The 15,657-nt window shown below is 41.5% G+C and overlaps 1 protein-coding gene across 2 annotated transcripts in view; it reads right to left on the bottom strand.

Moving 5' to 3' along the window:
* Window positions 1–5,765: 5,765 nt before the first annotated feature.
* RBX1 (ring-box 1) overlaps window positions 5,766–15,657 on the bottom strand; it is an 11,514-nt gene continuing 1,622 nt past the window's right edge. For both annotated transcript variants that reach the window (XM_026065030.1, XM_026065029.1), the window contains exons 2-5: window positions 14,864–14,942; window positions 8,694–8,764; window positions 7,294–7,379; window positions 5,766–5,940 (exon numbers count right to left, since the gene is read on the bottom strand). In XM_026065030.1, the coding sequence (XP_025920815.1) occupies window positions 5,928–5,940; window positions 7,294–7,379; window positions 8,694–8,764; window positions 14,864–14,942 (249 nt within the window). In that variant the 3' untranslated portion in view covers window positions 5,766–5,927. The remainder of the gene's footprint in view (window positions 5,941–7,293; window positions 7,380–8,693; window positions 8,765–14,863; window positions 14,943–15,657) is intronic.

Here is a 15,657-nt window from a genome sequence, read left to right as displayed (position 1 = left end):
TAAGCCTGGCACAAGAAGACGAATGACGAGGAGAAGAGAGTGCCTGAGGATGAAGCAGCACGGCTGGAAGAGGATGTGCTCTCAGAGGCACCACCAGTGCACTACCACCTAGGAACATCTACCTGGGGTGGCACATCAACTGGAAATACCCACCTGCTGCTCCACAGGCACAAAACCCCCCTATGCCAGAAGTATATAGCTTCACCATCTGAGCTGGTGATACCTATAATGTTGGTACCTCTTCAGACACAACTGTCGTGCCCCTCTCCTGGCTCGTGGGCTGGAGCACTGGGGCCAGGCCTCACTGTTTATGTGAGGAACAAGTTCACATGAGGAAAAAGAAAGTGGGTGACCGAGCTGATGTTGGCAGCAAACGCGGGCTAAGTCCAGGCTGCAGCAGGTCTGAAATGAGGTAAATTCAGCAGGAAAGCAGGCAGTGATGTGTTTCCATGCCCAGATGCATACTTTCTGGAATCAGCTGCCACTAAATTTCAACGGATCTTTAAACTGAAACCTCAAATGAATTTTTTTCTTTTGCAGTCGAGACTGTTAGTGTGGGTGGTGCAACATGTAAGGCCTGAGAGCTGGGCCATTGCACAGCTCAGCTTTGGGTAGCATCTCCTTCTGCACGGGACAGGGAACGGCTGGAAAGCAGCCTAAAAAAAGTGAAACAACAGGCCAACAACCTACTGCTGTGAAGGAGTTAAGTGATGGAAACCCAAAACAGACCTTCCAGCAAGTAGTAGACTGGCTTCTGGGATGGGTTACAATTACCTCCCAGGTGAGCCAAAAATCTTCCAACTAACCCCGTCCCTGAGGCTCCAGATGAACACGGCACCTGTTTATTCCTCGGGATCTCCATGGGAACGGGATCAGAGAAGGAGAAAGGCGAAGATTAGACCCAATAACAGACCAGACCAGATAATAGACCAGATCAGAGAGACATTGGTGGTGGTGGGGGGGGGATGTGTGCCATTCTTCATGTGCTGCAGTAAACAGAACAGACTTGCTGCAAAACCTGTTGCATTGGGGAAGAAAACAAAGTCATATAAAGTGCGTGTGGGGAAGGGGGGGAAGGCGTGTTTCCTCGCAGCAAGTTAAACACAGCAGCAATATCAGCGAAGCGAGCTTGTGGGAAAAAGCAAGAGCCAAAAAGAAAAGCTTGCTCTTTTCAGTTTCTGTGGGGAGGAAAATAATGCAGTTAGTGAAGCAGGGGGAGAAGGCATGTTTCTTCACACGCACCCTCCTCGCTCGCTCCCCCAGCCCCCTGGGGAACCCGATGTGGGAAAATACCCTCATTGGTGTGGTGTCCTCCCTCTTCTCTCCAGCCATGGCCTGGGAGGACTTCCAGCAGGCTGAGGCCAGTGTCAGCTTTCAGCCAGGCTGGGGTGAGGTCCGGGGACGCTGGGGTTTGCTGAGCCCATTGAAAGCCACCTTCCCTCCCAGCCGAGAGGCATGTCCCTTCACCGGGGGGCGAAGCAGCTGCTGCAGTGAGGACACATAGGTTTTTTTGGTGGGATGATGAAAGACTTGACAGCAGGCTGACAGAGCGGGACCCACCACCTGCGCTGCTAATCCATGAAAGATGTTTCCAAAGAGATGCCTGTGCTGCAGTCCTAGTCCCACCTGGGCCTTCGGCATAAGGGTATCTGAGCTCTAGCACACATACTGCGTATGCAGTCACAAAACAGGAAAATTCCTGCAAGATGACATATGTTTTTCATAGTTTTTTCTCTATTTCCATCCTGTGGGATCTGGAGTGAGTGGGCATCAGCTTCACATCTTGAAAATGCCTCTATAGTGTCCTACACCAGCATGTTTCTCCAGCCCAGGATGACGTGAAGCAATAGGGCCCACACCATACTGCACTGCTGAAGGGAAAGGCTTTTCCTCTCCATCCAGGCCTGCTGGATTTGCTGCTTGCCACAACATCTACTCATCTCTCTCCTGATCGTAAGTGTCTGGGACAAGCACAGGCAGCAATTTAATCTTAGTCTCTGCCTCTGCCCATCTCTTCTTCACGTTATCTTCTTGTCTGCTCTTCTTGTCTGCTTGCTTCTAGCTAGGAGAATTAAACCAAAGGTGGTTACCAGTCAGGGAAGTAGCTTTATTGCCATACTCTGCCCTGATGCATTTGGAGGTGGAAGTTTTCCAGAAGACCAGACAGTGCAGATCCCCTCAGGCTTCCCACTGAGGCTGCTCTGTTCCTGGAAGCTTGGATCTGCCCACACTGGCATGACTCCACTGCGTTCAACACTGATGCTGCTTGGGTGATCTTCTCATCATCTTTGCTGAACATTTTGTGGCCCCAGAGTACTTCAGGATGCCAGTTAGCTTCTCCACAAGGAGCTAGTGGGAGAGGGACTGATGGATACTGGCATCTTTGCTTGCCTACGCACACACATGCAGAAGACTACTGCTGCCCTCCTTGCAAGGCCGTATTTTAGCACACCCCAGGGGAGTTTCACCGTCACACCTGACAGTACAGCAGCCGGAGCAGTTCCCAGGGCTCTCCCCACAAGGAGGCCATCCACAGGGCCACTCAAAGCAGTTGCAAAGCTTCCTCATCCCCAAAAAAAGCATCTGCATCTCCGCAGATACTCTCTCACAACCAGGCTGAGGCAATAGCTGAGGCAGGAAGACACAACCATGTTGAGTCCATGATCTGTTGCTACAAGCCTGGCAAACTGGCTGAGGCTTTAACCATTCCTCTCAGACACAGATGCTTTTTGCCCAGAGCACTCCTGAAGGCATGCCATTTTTCAGTGTACAGCCCATAATGTGATTTTGAGGGGGAAAGTACTTAGTACCTATATTCTTATCTATGAACTGCTGCTCAACCAATGCACTATAACATATATATTTTGCTCTTTGGCGCCAGTCCACCACCTCTTGCTTTTGCAGGTATTTAGAAACACAGTAGAACGTGCTCTCTCTGCACCACATTGCCCCGATTCTGACATTTTTACGAAATAGCAGCGAAGGATTTGGCATGCAAGGCGCAGCTGATGCCACCCAGCATCTGAAGCTTATTGCCTCCTTTCCACAAGGAAGAAAAGGAAGCTGTTCTCTGGTCAGGTTGGCTGGCTCCAAGCACTCTCCGCTAGGGTTTTTTCAGCTTGATTCAGCTGACAAACTTGTGGAAATCATCAGTTACGTCAAAATCGCCTTCTACTCTGCAGCAGATCCATCACCAATTTGTTTCTAAGTGGCCCAGCTGTGGGATATGCACTCTATGCAGTTCTAACTATTGTCTCTTTCTGATTTTGCTATTTTTGGGTCCGCAGTTCAGATTTATTCTCCATTTACAGAAGTGGCAAAGGGCACATTTTCCCCTGCACACCTACCTTCCCCCCAGCACACCAAAGACTTAGAAATGTGTCCAACTCCTTCCTCCCACCCCCCAAAAGCTGTCTCTATTTTGCAAAAAGGGGAAGCTGTAGCTGAAAATGATTGTTGCTTCAGGAAAGAAAGAAAAGACGACAGTGAGAACTAATGCTCCTCCCCCCTCCCACCACCAGGACATCCAGATGGAGGTCAAACTGTAAAAGTCAGGACAGAGCGATGATAGTCTGAGTGAGCAACCGTACCCCAGGGAAATAGGAGCCTTTGTCTCTTGGCTAAAACGGATCCCTCATCCCTTCACTTTACGCTCCCTGTGCTGCAGCGCTGCTCTCTCGGATCACTTACGGAAGCTCTTCCCCCTCCCCCAAACGCAATCCTTAATGTGCGCTACAGAAAACTGGGCTGCCAGCAGCCGTATGCTGGAGTTGCCTCGGTTCGTCACAGCAGATTTCAGGCCTTTTGCAGCAGAAGGAACAGGGCAGCAGAACCGCTTCAAATGGCAGCAGCTGAAAACGGATTTTCTTTCCTGGGTCTGTAAACAATTGCTGCTTTACAGTCTCTTCCCCCCCCCCCCCCATTTAGGCAAACCAGGTTTGGGACAGACTCTAGAAGAGCAAACTGAAATCAAATTTAACAGTTTACACACTGTACCAGAACAGAGTTTAAGCGGCATGGTGGGAGAGTGTCTGTAAACTGCCAGTTGGAAGGATCCATTAAAAAAAAAAAAAAAGTGATACAAAAAGAATCTGCTTGCAGGCACAGCCTCGAGCAAAAACACACAAAGCCACGAAGGAGAGGGAAATGCCTGTGCTGATGTGTCCTCAGCCAAAAAAATACGCTCAGGGCAATATGCACAGACTAAAGGAAAACAAACCAGACTGACAGAGCTGGACCCAAAACAAAGTTCTAGAGGAACTACATGCCCTGATCACTGAGCATCTGCACTCCAGGTCCTGAATATTCAAACACTGTATACAAACAGGCTGTCATCAACAGGAACAGCTGACATTTTGGTTGGGTGGATAGGACATTCAACAGGAAGTGCAAATTCCAGAAAACAGTATTTAACCTGGATACCCCATTGCCTGGATGAATGCTTTGACCACTACATTAGCTGAGGTGGTCATTTTTCCCCCTGCTCTGCTCCATTCCTGCTCCCATCACCAAAATTACCTTGATGAGCTTTGAACAAATTCAACTCCAAATTTTTGGTTAAAAAAAACCTGTTTAGTTATGAACTCTCCTGATTGTAGTTGTCCCTTTTTTCTTCTTGAGGGTGGAAAATAGCAAACCATATCATTGCAGAGCACTGACACCTGCTGATAAAATAATCGTGGCATTTGCTTGCTGCAGATTAAAGAAAGCCCCAGCAATTACTGAAAAGCTTGCAAGTTTTGGTTCTGTTGATAACCATCTTTACTCCCCATCACTACAGTACACTAATGCTTAGCATTAGGTAACAAATTTCCCATCCTCAATAACTAGCAAAAATGTGCTCATCCAAAGGTAGCATCATGAACAACGACTGAAAGAAATTTACTGTACAAGCCACCGGTGCCATGAAGGACACAACCTTTTGTAGTAGGAAGAATTTCTTTTACCTTGTTTGAGTTACAGGCGTCTGCTGAGGCTGTCAACAAGGGCCAAAATTTGATGTAATGATGAGGATACCAGGCCATTTGGCATGGGAGATACCAAACAAAGCATTACGTACTTTTCACAGTAACAACTTTTGGCCAGTTAGAACTGTGTCTTGGCTTGAACTGGGGAAATATAGATAGAAAGCCAACCAAGAATTAGTTTCTTTCATACACCACTTATTTTTAGCTCTGCAGTCAATTTAGCATGTGAGTTACCTGAGCCTACTTTCACCTGACACGCAGAAGTGCTTTACGAGCACTGACAAAAACTGGCATTCAGTTAAAGTCTCCCAAGCTAAATAGATAGAACTGAGAATGGTCAATGACCTTTTCCTCTGCAGGGGAGCTGGTCTAGTCAAACTCAAGAGTAGAAGCAATAGAAGGTACTTTCTAATAATGACACAATCCCTAATTATATAGACCATCATTTCAACTCCACTGCAAGAAAGCGTGTCCACCTGAGAACACTATTTGCATAAATTACACTTAGCCAGGCCATGTCTTGCTCCCATTGTACTACATAATGGAGGCTAATGCTGACTTTGGTGAGCCAGAGGTGTGGTTCTTAAATTGGTAGGGAGTAAGACCAAACCCTCAGTCAGACAGGGGGCAGTGACAAGAGTATTTGCCCAGGAAGTTCTCCTATGAAAACAGGACATTTGCCTCCCAAAGTGTTGATGATATTAATGAACAAAAGTGTACCTGAATTCCCCAGTCTTCAGAAAATTCTTCTGCTTTCTCATTCACCAACTTCCCACTCACAAACACAAGACAAAAATGTAGAGAGGAAGCTCCAGCAAGATTTTATTCAACAGTGTACAATAGAGAGATATTCAGATTGAAGCAGAATAGTATACATATTTTTCAAATTGCTAAAACAAACCCATAGTGACATGAACAATTCAGGCTGACGACATAACAAGAAGCTTGGTGACCATCTCTCTAATGTCCGTACCTGAAAATATATAATATGTTACATTAATGCTTTTTGAAAATTTGTATTTGACACCAGCGCTGATTTGGGCAGATTTATTCTCATTCTAACACAATCTAATTAACATGCAACACAGATGCAGATGAAATGCTATGCTATGGAAACCTTAGGAAGTTCCCACATTTTGCTTCCCTCAAGTCTATCCAGTCTTTACTTAGATGGGAGACTAAGCAGTCCACCATTTCATATGCAAGAGACCCTCAGTATCCTCATCTTCTGCCCTAAATCCCACTTCAGTTATACCCTGAGTGAAAACAAGGCCAAAACCTATCATACCCCCAGATGTATTATTAGGCATGCATAAGCAGATACTCATGCATGTTTCTATCACTCATAATGCTGCCCATGCAACACTAGTCTCTAGCCAAATGGAATAGCTGCACCTTGGGCTCAGTTTTCATTAACTGCTCATTAAAATATCTTAAGACCAAAACTATGGTACTCAAGTTATCATGTCAATGACCATTTATACAACTGAATGTGAACCAGATTCCAAAGACAATCCTAAATAGCTAAGGCATTTGTTTTGCTTTGTTTTAATTTGGACTCTTAATGGTCTTAAAAAAAAAAAAAAAAAGAAAAAAGAAAGAAAGAAAGAGGGTGAATCCATAGTTATGCAAAGAGAGATTAATGGATAAACAGTGCAGAATGAAGCAAGTGACAGGTACGCTTCCCAGCTACTGTCCATGTACAGTTAATCCTCAAAAACCCAACCATGTATCTCCTGATTATTCTAACAGACCTTTGAAGAAAACAAAACAAAAAAGAAAGCAGAAATTCTGAATAAATGGGCCAACAGTAGCAATGGTTACATGGACACTTGCTTTCAAGATACTAAGAAGTCAGCTGTATTAACCTCTAATCTTATTAGAATTATAAAAGAAATCACCAAGACACAGATGGACCCAATAAAACTTCGGGCACCTCAGTGTAAATGCTCTGGAAGAAGAGAAGCTCAATTCAGGTCAGTTTCCAAACCCAAATCGCTCACGCGGCAGTGCAGTATTCACCTGAGGCTCTGCTTTCAGTGAATTCCATTTCTCTCTGTTCTCCGCTCTTTAGAGAGAATGTCAATAGAAATTGCTACTTTATAACAACGCTCATTTATCCGCAGCTATTTGGTCTTCCTTCAGAGCCACAAGGTGACTAAGGAAAGGTCACTATACAGCAAGGTAAAGTAAAATCCTTTCCCAACAGCAACTATGCTGTCAGACCCAGAAATGAGAAAGATTACCCACATATCTGACATTGATTATTTCTGCTAGCAGAAGGACAATTGCATTTTTGATGTTGAAAACTGTGCAGGATACCTACTTTTGAAACTCCCATTCCCTGTTGTCCAACGGACATACTTGGCGAGTTTTGAGCCAGCGAGAGATGCAGTGGAAGTGGAAAGCATGCTGGAAGAGAAAGTTCAAATCACATCATTTCAGAACACAGTATTCATAAACCTGCCTCAACATGAAAGCTAATACATCGAAAGCATCACGGTAAGAAGTGAGTAGCAAGTGTATGCAGACAAAGGCGGGGAGGAGTCATCAGCCAGCTCACTGGTAAGCACCAAGGAACTGATCCAAGTTCAAGAGAGAAAGGGAACATTAGTGAAATAGAAGAGGCAGCCTGTTCCACAGTAGACACAGTGGCAAGCGACTGACTTCTGATGAGCAGAGAACGCAGAGTTTAGCAGCTGCTAAAATTGGCAGAGCAGATGCTGATAAGAAGCATAATCAGAGAGGCAAGGAAGAGGATTTCACAATGAGTAGCAGTGTGATATGTATGTAGACAGGCTGAAGCTTTTTGCAAGATCTCTGGACAAACTCAAGCTTGAATAAAAATGAACTTGCAAGGTCAGAAAGAAAAAAAAAAAAAGTTCTCTATCACACATTTACTGCAGACACTCTCTTCCGTGCCCCATACAGCTCCTTAAAAAACAAGGTTCCATTTGTGGTAACTATTGCACAGAAAGTCATAATTTTGACACTAAACTATTCCGATACGGTTAAAAAATAAATAAAAAAAATCACTCATCTTTTACAGACAGAATCATAACATTCATAATCCTGTTTAGGGATTATCACATTGTAACTCGATCCCACAGCATAACAAGGTTGGGACTGAGGAACAAGTAGCTATTCCATTATGGAAAACTGTATCTTCCAGTTCAGGTTCAGACTAGCTAGGAGATGGTATGCCAGTTTGAGTTCACACACTAATGGGACCACATATGTAGGAGTGCATACAGCAACAAAACAGAAGAGCTGGAGATTAGATACTAAAACTGATTTGATCTTCTTCCAAAAGAGAAAGCAAATCACCCAGTCACCCCGCATCGTCTCCTTGAATCAGCCTGCACAAAGACAAATCTAGCATGGTGACATCCAAGTAACCCTATCATCAGAAAAAAGGTGCAACTCCTAAGCAAAACCTTGACCAGGAAAATTATGCTCAAAATTAAAGATCTATTATTCTTCCCAAAAATAAGGACAAGACCTATCTTCCTTCCTCCTCTTCTGTGTTTCCCCATTACACCTCTCCAACTTCCATTCTTCCATTTTATTTTCTACTGTCTCCTCTTCTTTCTACACTCTGCTAAACAAATGGCATTTTAAAGTTCTTTTTTCTGGTGGATTACATGAAGCCTTTTTTAGAACTAACTTAGTGAAAAAAGGGACATCATTATACATTGAGCTCATTAATAGAACAGTTTCCCTTACATTGCAGACGCCCCATGCAACTGTGCACTCTTCAGAGGTAGCTGATGCTTGGTTTGCTTGACATTCTATGCCTGTGAAAACAAAGATTAAACATGTATATGCAGAAGTAGAAGACCTACATGCAACACCAACTGGCAGATTTCTTTATTATAGCAAGTGGAAAAAAAAGCTCTTTGTTTTGTTGAATTCATTACATTGGAAAGCGTGAAGAGCTGTTGGTTTAAAGTGTACTTTCCCCCCGCAAAATGTTGGATCAAAAGATAACTCATCCCACTTTCCTCTAAATTTTAGTATCCCAAAAAAAGAGGGCAAGAGTACTTAGCTCATCTACCAGTAGTGTGTGTCTGCTTTCCAAATTTTAAGGATAAATATTTCTAATTTGGTCTGTTGTGCTTTAATACACCTTTTTTGATGATCGGTTACCCTAACAGAACTGTGAAGAAAAGTTTACTTAAATTTTTTACCTGGAATTCTCTAAATATAAATTCACTGTCTTGTCAGACATTTTGTACCATAAATTGTACTTACAAAATAATTTACTCTTGTAAAGCTGAAGCTTGTCTGTCTCCTCTCTATAGCCTTGTGACAGATGAGTATGCCCCCAAAATACTAACAGAAAATACAGTTTAAACTGTATGTTTTGAGCTTTAACACCTTAGAGCAGAGTACCTAGCATGATCCTGAAAAGGACAAAGATTATTTAAGATTTTGTTTTTGTTCTTAACATCAGGAGGCATAGATGAAGTGAGTGAGTGAGGAAGAATAGCACTGAGAAAACAAATCCAGCAACCTGGCTCTCCATTCCACACCCTGAACAATTCAGTTCTGCTCCAGCTGAAGAAGAAACTTAAGGAGAAAAAAAAAAACATTTCCAACTTTTCTACAATCAACAACACAAACCTATTTTAAAGCCAACGTTCTATTTCCTGCTAAAGGATGCTTCTTCAAAATAATGAAAGTCAAGCCCAAAGGGTTTAAAAGAAGTGCTGATAGATGATCAGCTTAGAATTTGATACATGGGTTGGTTACTTTCTTTTTTTTGCAGATATTTTTTCTTGGCAAAGAAAATGTCTGAATGAGCTCCAATTCTCTGTGCACTTTTCGTGTGCCTGAATATGCTTAGAGGAAAAGGAATTCGATTCACCAATTAAGGATTTAAAAATGTTATAAAGCCCCATGGGTTTAGCTGAAAAATGTGATCTTCATTTGTTCTGTCCTATTCATCCCTTCCTCCATTTTCCACTCTCAGGTGTGGAGATGAACAAAATAAAAGAGGCCCTTTTTTCATGAGATGTGAGAAAGATCATTTAACCTCCAGCATGAGAACGACCCAAAACAAGATTGAGATTTAAAGAAACTCAGTTCCAGCAAGTGTTCTGCAAGGATTGGATGAATCTATATTTATGATATGGTTTACATCAACATGTGATATACAACAGCAGGAAGTCCAAAGCTCAATCTTTGGCCTGTCCATAGAAGAGTACAAATTCCAGTGCAGCTGAAATGTCAAATTTCTTAATTCCTTAAGCCTTCAGCACTTACAGCAATAGAACCGTGTCTAATTAAGTGGAAGATGCTCAAGAACCTAAGAGCTTCAGCTACTTTGGAGAAAAGTGCACCTTTGCTGAAAATGTACTACTCAAGACTGCTGCAACAATTTTACTGTTACAACAGTATAGACTCATGGTCTTACTGGTTATCATGGGGCATATATGGTTAGTTTTAAATATTTTGAATGGTGAGAAGAAGAGTAGTGGGAGAAGGAGAGGAAATGTATTTGAAGGAAGAAAGGTCAACTGGTAAGCAAACTAACTCAGGAAGTCCCTGACCGCTAAAAGCAAGGGAAATATTCCAGCACACAGTATGCTTATCTTGTTTCTTCTCCTCTTCCCCTGCTGGGAACAGGATATTGGGCATATTAGATCTGAAGTCCATTGAGTCCATTCTTATGTCATTTGGTCCTGGCCCCCTCAGTGGCCCCAATCTGCGAGCTGTATGCTTTGGAACACAATCCTAAAACTTTTTTCAGGCTTTTAAGACTGTATTTTGAGCGTGAGGGAGAGGGAAAGAAAGGTGGCTTAGGTAAGGTAGAGAAGCAGCACTGAAATTCATTTTAGTGTTACTCAGGCGTTTGTTGATCAGCAAGTAGTCTAAAACAAACGACAGTACCAAAGCTTAAGAGGACAGATGAGCTTTTGCGGAAATAGCCGAGCAGGAGTTCTCTGGCGGTGATGTAAGGCCCTCTCAACAAGATATCCAGATTTAACTCCCTCATCAAACAGGCTGGAGACTACTGCTGGCACAATCATCTTTGACTGACAGAAAAAAAAAAAGGCCTTGCAAAGATCACTTCTTGGTCTCCCACTTGCCTAATTTCAAAAAAGGACAATACATCAGCAAAACAGAATAAAACAAATGAACAGTCTCAGTCAGAGAATGAAAACTGATGATTCTAGCCACTGAAATAAAGAAGAGCTATTTACTGGCTACTGACCCAAAGTAAGTGATAAGAGATGGAAAGGAACAGGTACCAGAGGAGGAACACTGAACTACTCTTCTTTTGCCTTGCTTTTCGCAGAGCATCTGGAGTGAGGGCAGAAAGATACAGCTAAAACCTGAACTACCTGTAATAATTGTGAAAGATGCAGTGCAAGTGTTTCAACTCAGGCAGCTACAGAAATGCATATTATATAATAACTTTTGAATCTTGGCACCTATTACGAACCATCCCTCTTCCCCTTCATTTCCTATTGCAGAAATCTTCTGTATAGTTATACAACAAGAAAAGTAGCTCCACAGTGGTACTTAACGGAAGTGAAGTACATGTCTTCCATTTGCAGCTGCAGTAACAGGCTGCTGCACTGGTAACTAGACAGTAGAGCTCTTCAAAATGGCTCCTGCTTAAACAGGGGTAACCACTAAATGGGTTCCCCTTTCTCCCTACATGTTGCCTTCTGTATTTTCTTTTTTAAACATGAAGGGACTTTTTTTTTTTAGTCATGAAGGGACTGATTTAGTTGGAAGAACAGAACTAAATATGAATGGCTAACATAGCATGTACTGTATTCAATCAGAAAAAGATGAAAAAAATTAATAACCAGGCTAATAACCTTGGAGTACATTTGTTACTCACAAGATGCAGCATGAACTCTCCAATTTAGTATTCAAAACTTCAGAGGGATTCTAGTACTTCCCCCTTGCAATTTACTCCTGTTTCTTATAAATTATCCACAGTTTGTACACAGTTATCATGTTCCACTCTTACTTATGACTTAGTAATCTATCTATACTCAGTTCTGTTCTTTCATTCTTCCCATGAATCCAAAATCATTCAATCTGCTAATCACTCTGAGATTCTTCTTTGGATTCTATCCAATTTGTCTATCTTTGTGCAACTGGAATACCTAATTTGGTACTTTGTATCTTATTATCAAAGGAAGGGGTCAGTATTTCAATAGCGTATTTTATTTCAAAAGCATATGGGTCACTTTTGCTACCATATTATATTCCACATCTTAGACCAGAAGATAACCCACTATACTAACCACAGTGTTTCCTAACACTCCCCACTTATCATGCTGTAGCAATAGCTCCAAAGAACAAGCCCTTGAAGAAATCAAGAATGCTGCTTAAGTAGAATCTAAATAGGACCTGGGTCTTTCCAGAGAACAATGAAAAGAAAACAAAACACTGAAAAATTGTTCATTCATTCTGTACACTGAAAACGAATCATACTGAGGGTGGGGGGGAATCCTTTGACCATGAGTCATGATGTACACGCACTGGAAGGAGTACATGAAACCTTAACTTTGTTACATCCTAGCTTTTGGATGCCTGACTTTATAAAGTTAACAATCTTCCATTAGCTGGTGTACTTATCACTTATCACTCTTTTAATGTTTCCCCTTTCAAGGCTTCTCTTCATGACTGGAGGATGGAGGCATTTGCATCCGGCATTTTATCAAATTGAATCTTGTGTTGTCCTTCCCTGCACATTCTATTAATTTTTCTCAATTTCCCATCACTTCACATCTTATGTTCGAAAATCTAATTAAAGTGTTTTTTTTAACATCATTAATGAACTGTAACAAGGAAGTAAGTAAAGCCAGACCCAACACTGATCTTGGAACACCAATTTATATACTTCTTGTACTCTGTATACTGTCAATTCTGGTCCTTCATCTGCAGTACAGGCTTTTCATAACATTGCTTATACCCAAACTAATGTGTGTTATGCTGAGGCAACTCAAAAAAAGAAAGTCACCCGTGTCCTCTTCATTCACTGTTTTACCTATTCTGCCTATACAACCTCAAAAGGTCATTTAGGTAGGACTTTTTGTTTTTGAGAACTGACACAAGAAATTTGCTACTGGAAAGCAACATGTCTACTCCCCTTCCAGCTCCTCCACATCTCCCCTTCATCATATTTCCTATTTGTCACTTATCAAAAATGGCAAATAGACAAGACTGTATTTGGTCTTTTAGGGGAAGTGGTATTAATTTTGAGGCAGGTTCACAGAGTGAAGCACACAATATATCCCACTTATTCTGAATAATTATACCAACTTACATGTTTTTATACATTTATTCTATAATTTTTTTAACTCTATAAATAAAACTTCTGTTCCAACAGACCTTTAAAATTCCATTTACTTTTCAGCTGCATGTTTTCCTCTGTAATATATCATAATCATGAGTGACTGAGTTGTATCGCCAGTGCCCACCTCAACTTCTTTTCAAGATGGCACAGGTTAGAGGGTCGTCAAAATTAAATCCTTACGTTAAAGGACCTCAGCATATTTCACAACTGCTGTTCTCACTTGCTTGTCTTACTGCTATCATTCCCTTTCTAATAACCAAGAATAAACTGAGGCATGAACAGGCAGTAGCTGGCTCAAAATACAAACGTATCTGTATGAAAGCAAAGAAGTGAACCCACTTAACCCAGTTTCAGTCCAGTGCGTTAAAGTGTTTTCTCTTTAATAATTCCAAAGCTACTTTCAGAAGGATTTTACAAGTAAATACAAGGTGAAATCAGCTGCATCTCTCACTAGTCATTATTATAAACAAGAGATCTCATTTTTCTGAAACAGGTTTTATTGTCATATAGGCTTAGTTATCATTACCAGTAATTCCAAGGGCTACTGCATAAAAATGAAGTGAAACAAAACTATCATGATGGAATCCTGACTGCCATTTTCAGACACTGTAGTTGTATCTGCTTTTGCTTTCTGGGGTTCTGTGATCTTAACAGTTCAGTATTACAGGCAAATAAGGCAAATTTCTACCTGGGTAAATTAAAAGGTCTTCTGTCCCTCATTACTGAAAGAAGATGGACAGGTGGACTGTGTCAAAAATAGCTTGTCAGTGTTGAGAAAAATATTTGGTTTTGTACTCATTATGACTGAAACCAGCACACACCCATCTCCAGGTAGAAATTTTTATACTTAATTCCATTATCACTTTATTTTCCTATGTAGCAAGCATATTTGTTAGTTGAACCATCAAGATTATACAGCAAAACCTCAAATCAATATTAACACTGTTTTGTGTTTTCTTTCAACATTTGATTTTTCTATTCATAAAAAAACAATTAGTTCTCTGGGCGACCACCCAATTCCCCATACTACAGCATTAACTAACTTATGCAAAGTAGCTTTTGCAGAGCAAGGAATCAAGTGAGGTCACTGGTCTGAGCCATTCCTGGCCAGCCAGATACAAAAAGTGTTATAAGACTTCATCCTAATGGGTTTCTTCAAAAACTTGATACCTATACCTCAAACTCCATCACTTCTCTTTGTGAGCATTACCTGTCAACCCTGAATAATTTTACCTCCTTCCAGCTCTTTATTATTATTATTATTCTCTTTCCTCATAGTTCCATCCAAAATACACTCAGCAACATCATGTCTTCTATAGATGTGGCAAGAAGTGATTCTATCCCTTACAAGCAAAGAGCGTGGGGAAAGCAGTATGGTGACAGAAGTCACAAAAATAGATTATAGAACTTTAGTATTACACAAGATAGAGCATAGCATTATAGGCATTGAGAAAAGTTATTTCCTAACTGAAAGCTATATTTGCAGAAACATACCCTGAATGGGGGATATTTCAGCTGTGAACCATGCCTGTGACAAAACTGTCAAGTGTCTTTCCCACCATTTACTTACATAGATCCATAATATGGTTTCTGCAAATGGCACAGTTATCAACCACAATGTCCCATGCCCACAGAGCTACTGCATTCCACTAGAGAGAAAAAAAGAAAAACATAATTTTAACTCAGTTTACAGCACACAGAAATCCTTGTTTTTCCCCTCAAGATCCCATGTATTTTTGAAATGAAAAAGCAAGGATATTCCACAAAAAAGATCCTAGAATTCCAGAGCCACTCCTCTCATGAGTTTGAAAGTTTTAGAGGAAAGTAATAGTACATTTCCCTCACATATCTCTCAGACCTAATGCTCCTTCCTACTTCAGAAACAAGAGCTACTTCCCTTAGTCCCCTTTTTTGTCAAACAAATGTAATCATCCGCATTTCTATTCAAGATTCCTAGGCAAGAATGCATCTCAAGCCACATCCTCCATTCTGATGGAAAGGACACTGCCTTGGAGAAAGGCCAGTCCAGATGCCATTTTGTTAAGAGGAATTTCCATTATTTGCAGCTGTTCTAAGAAATAATCTTCCCCCAAAACAGTTGGAACCAATGACTGGAATCATCACTTATGCTACCTTCCCCTGACTCCTGAACGTCTAAATAGATGGGCTTGCCTTCAATATTCAGGGCAGTCTGACAGCATATAGGTAGCCAGGATAATCTTCATTTACTAATAAATTAAGAGGTCTAGACATTTTGTTTCTTTCCAGCCTACTGACTGAGGTACTTATCTTCCAAGGACTTCCTCATTAAGTCATCTAGCAAGGTAAGTTCCCAGTGCCCTCATCCCTTCCATGCTCTCAGGT

This window comes from Apteryx rowi, unplaced genomic scaffold (genome assembly GCF_003343035.1).
Source record: "Apteryx rowi isolate R43461 unplaced genomic scaffold, aptRow1 scaffold_223, whole genome shotgun sequence".
Classification (NCBI taxonomy): Eukaryota; Metazoa; Chordata; class Aves; order Apterygiformes; family Apterygidae; genus Apteryx; species Apteryx rowi.
This window is presented reverse-complemented; position numbering and strand designations above follow the sequence as displayed.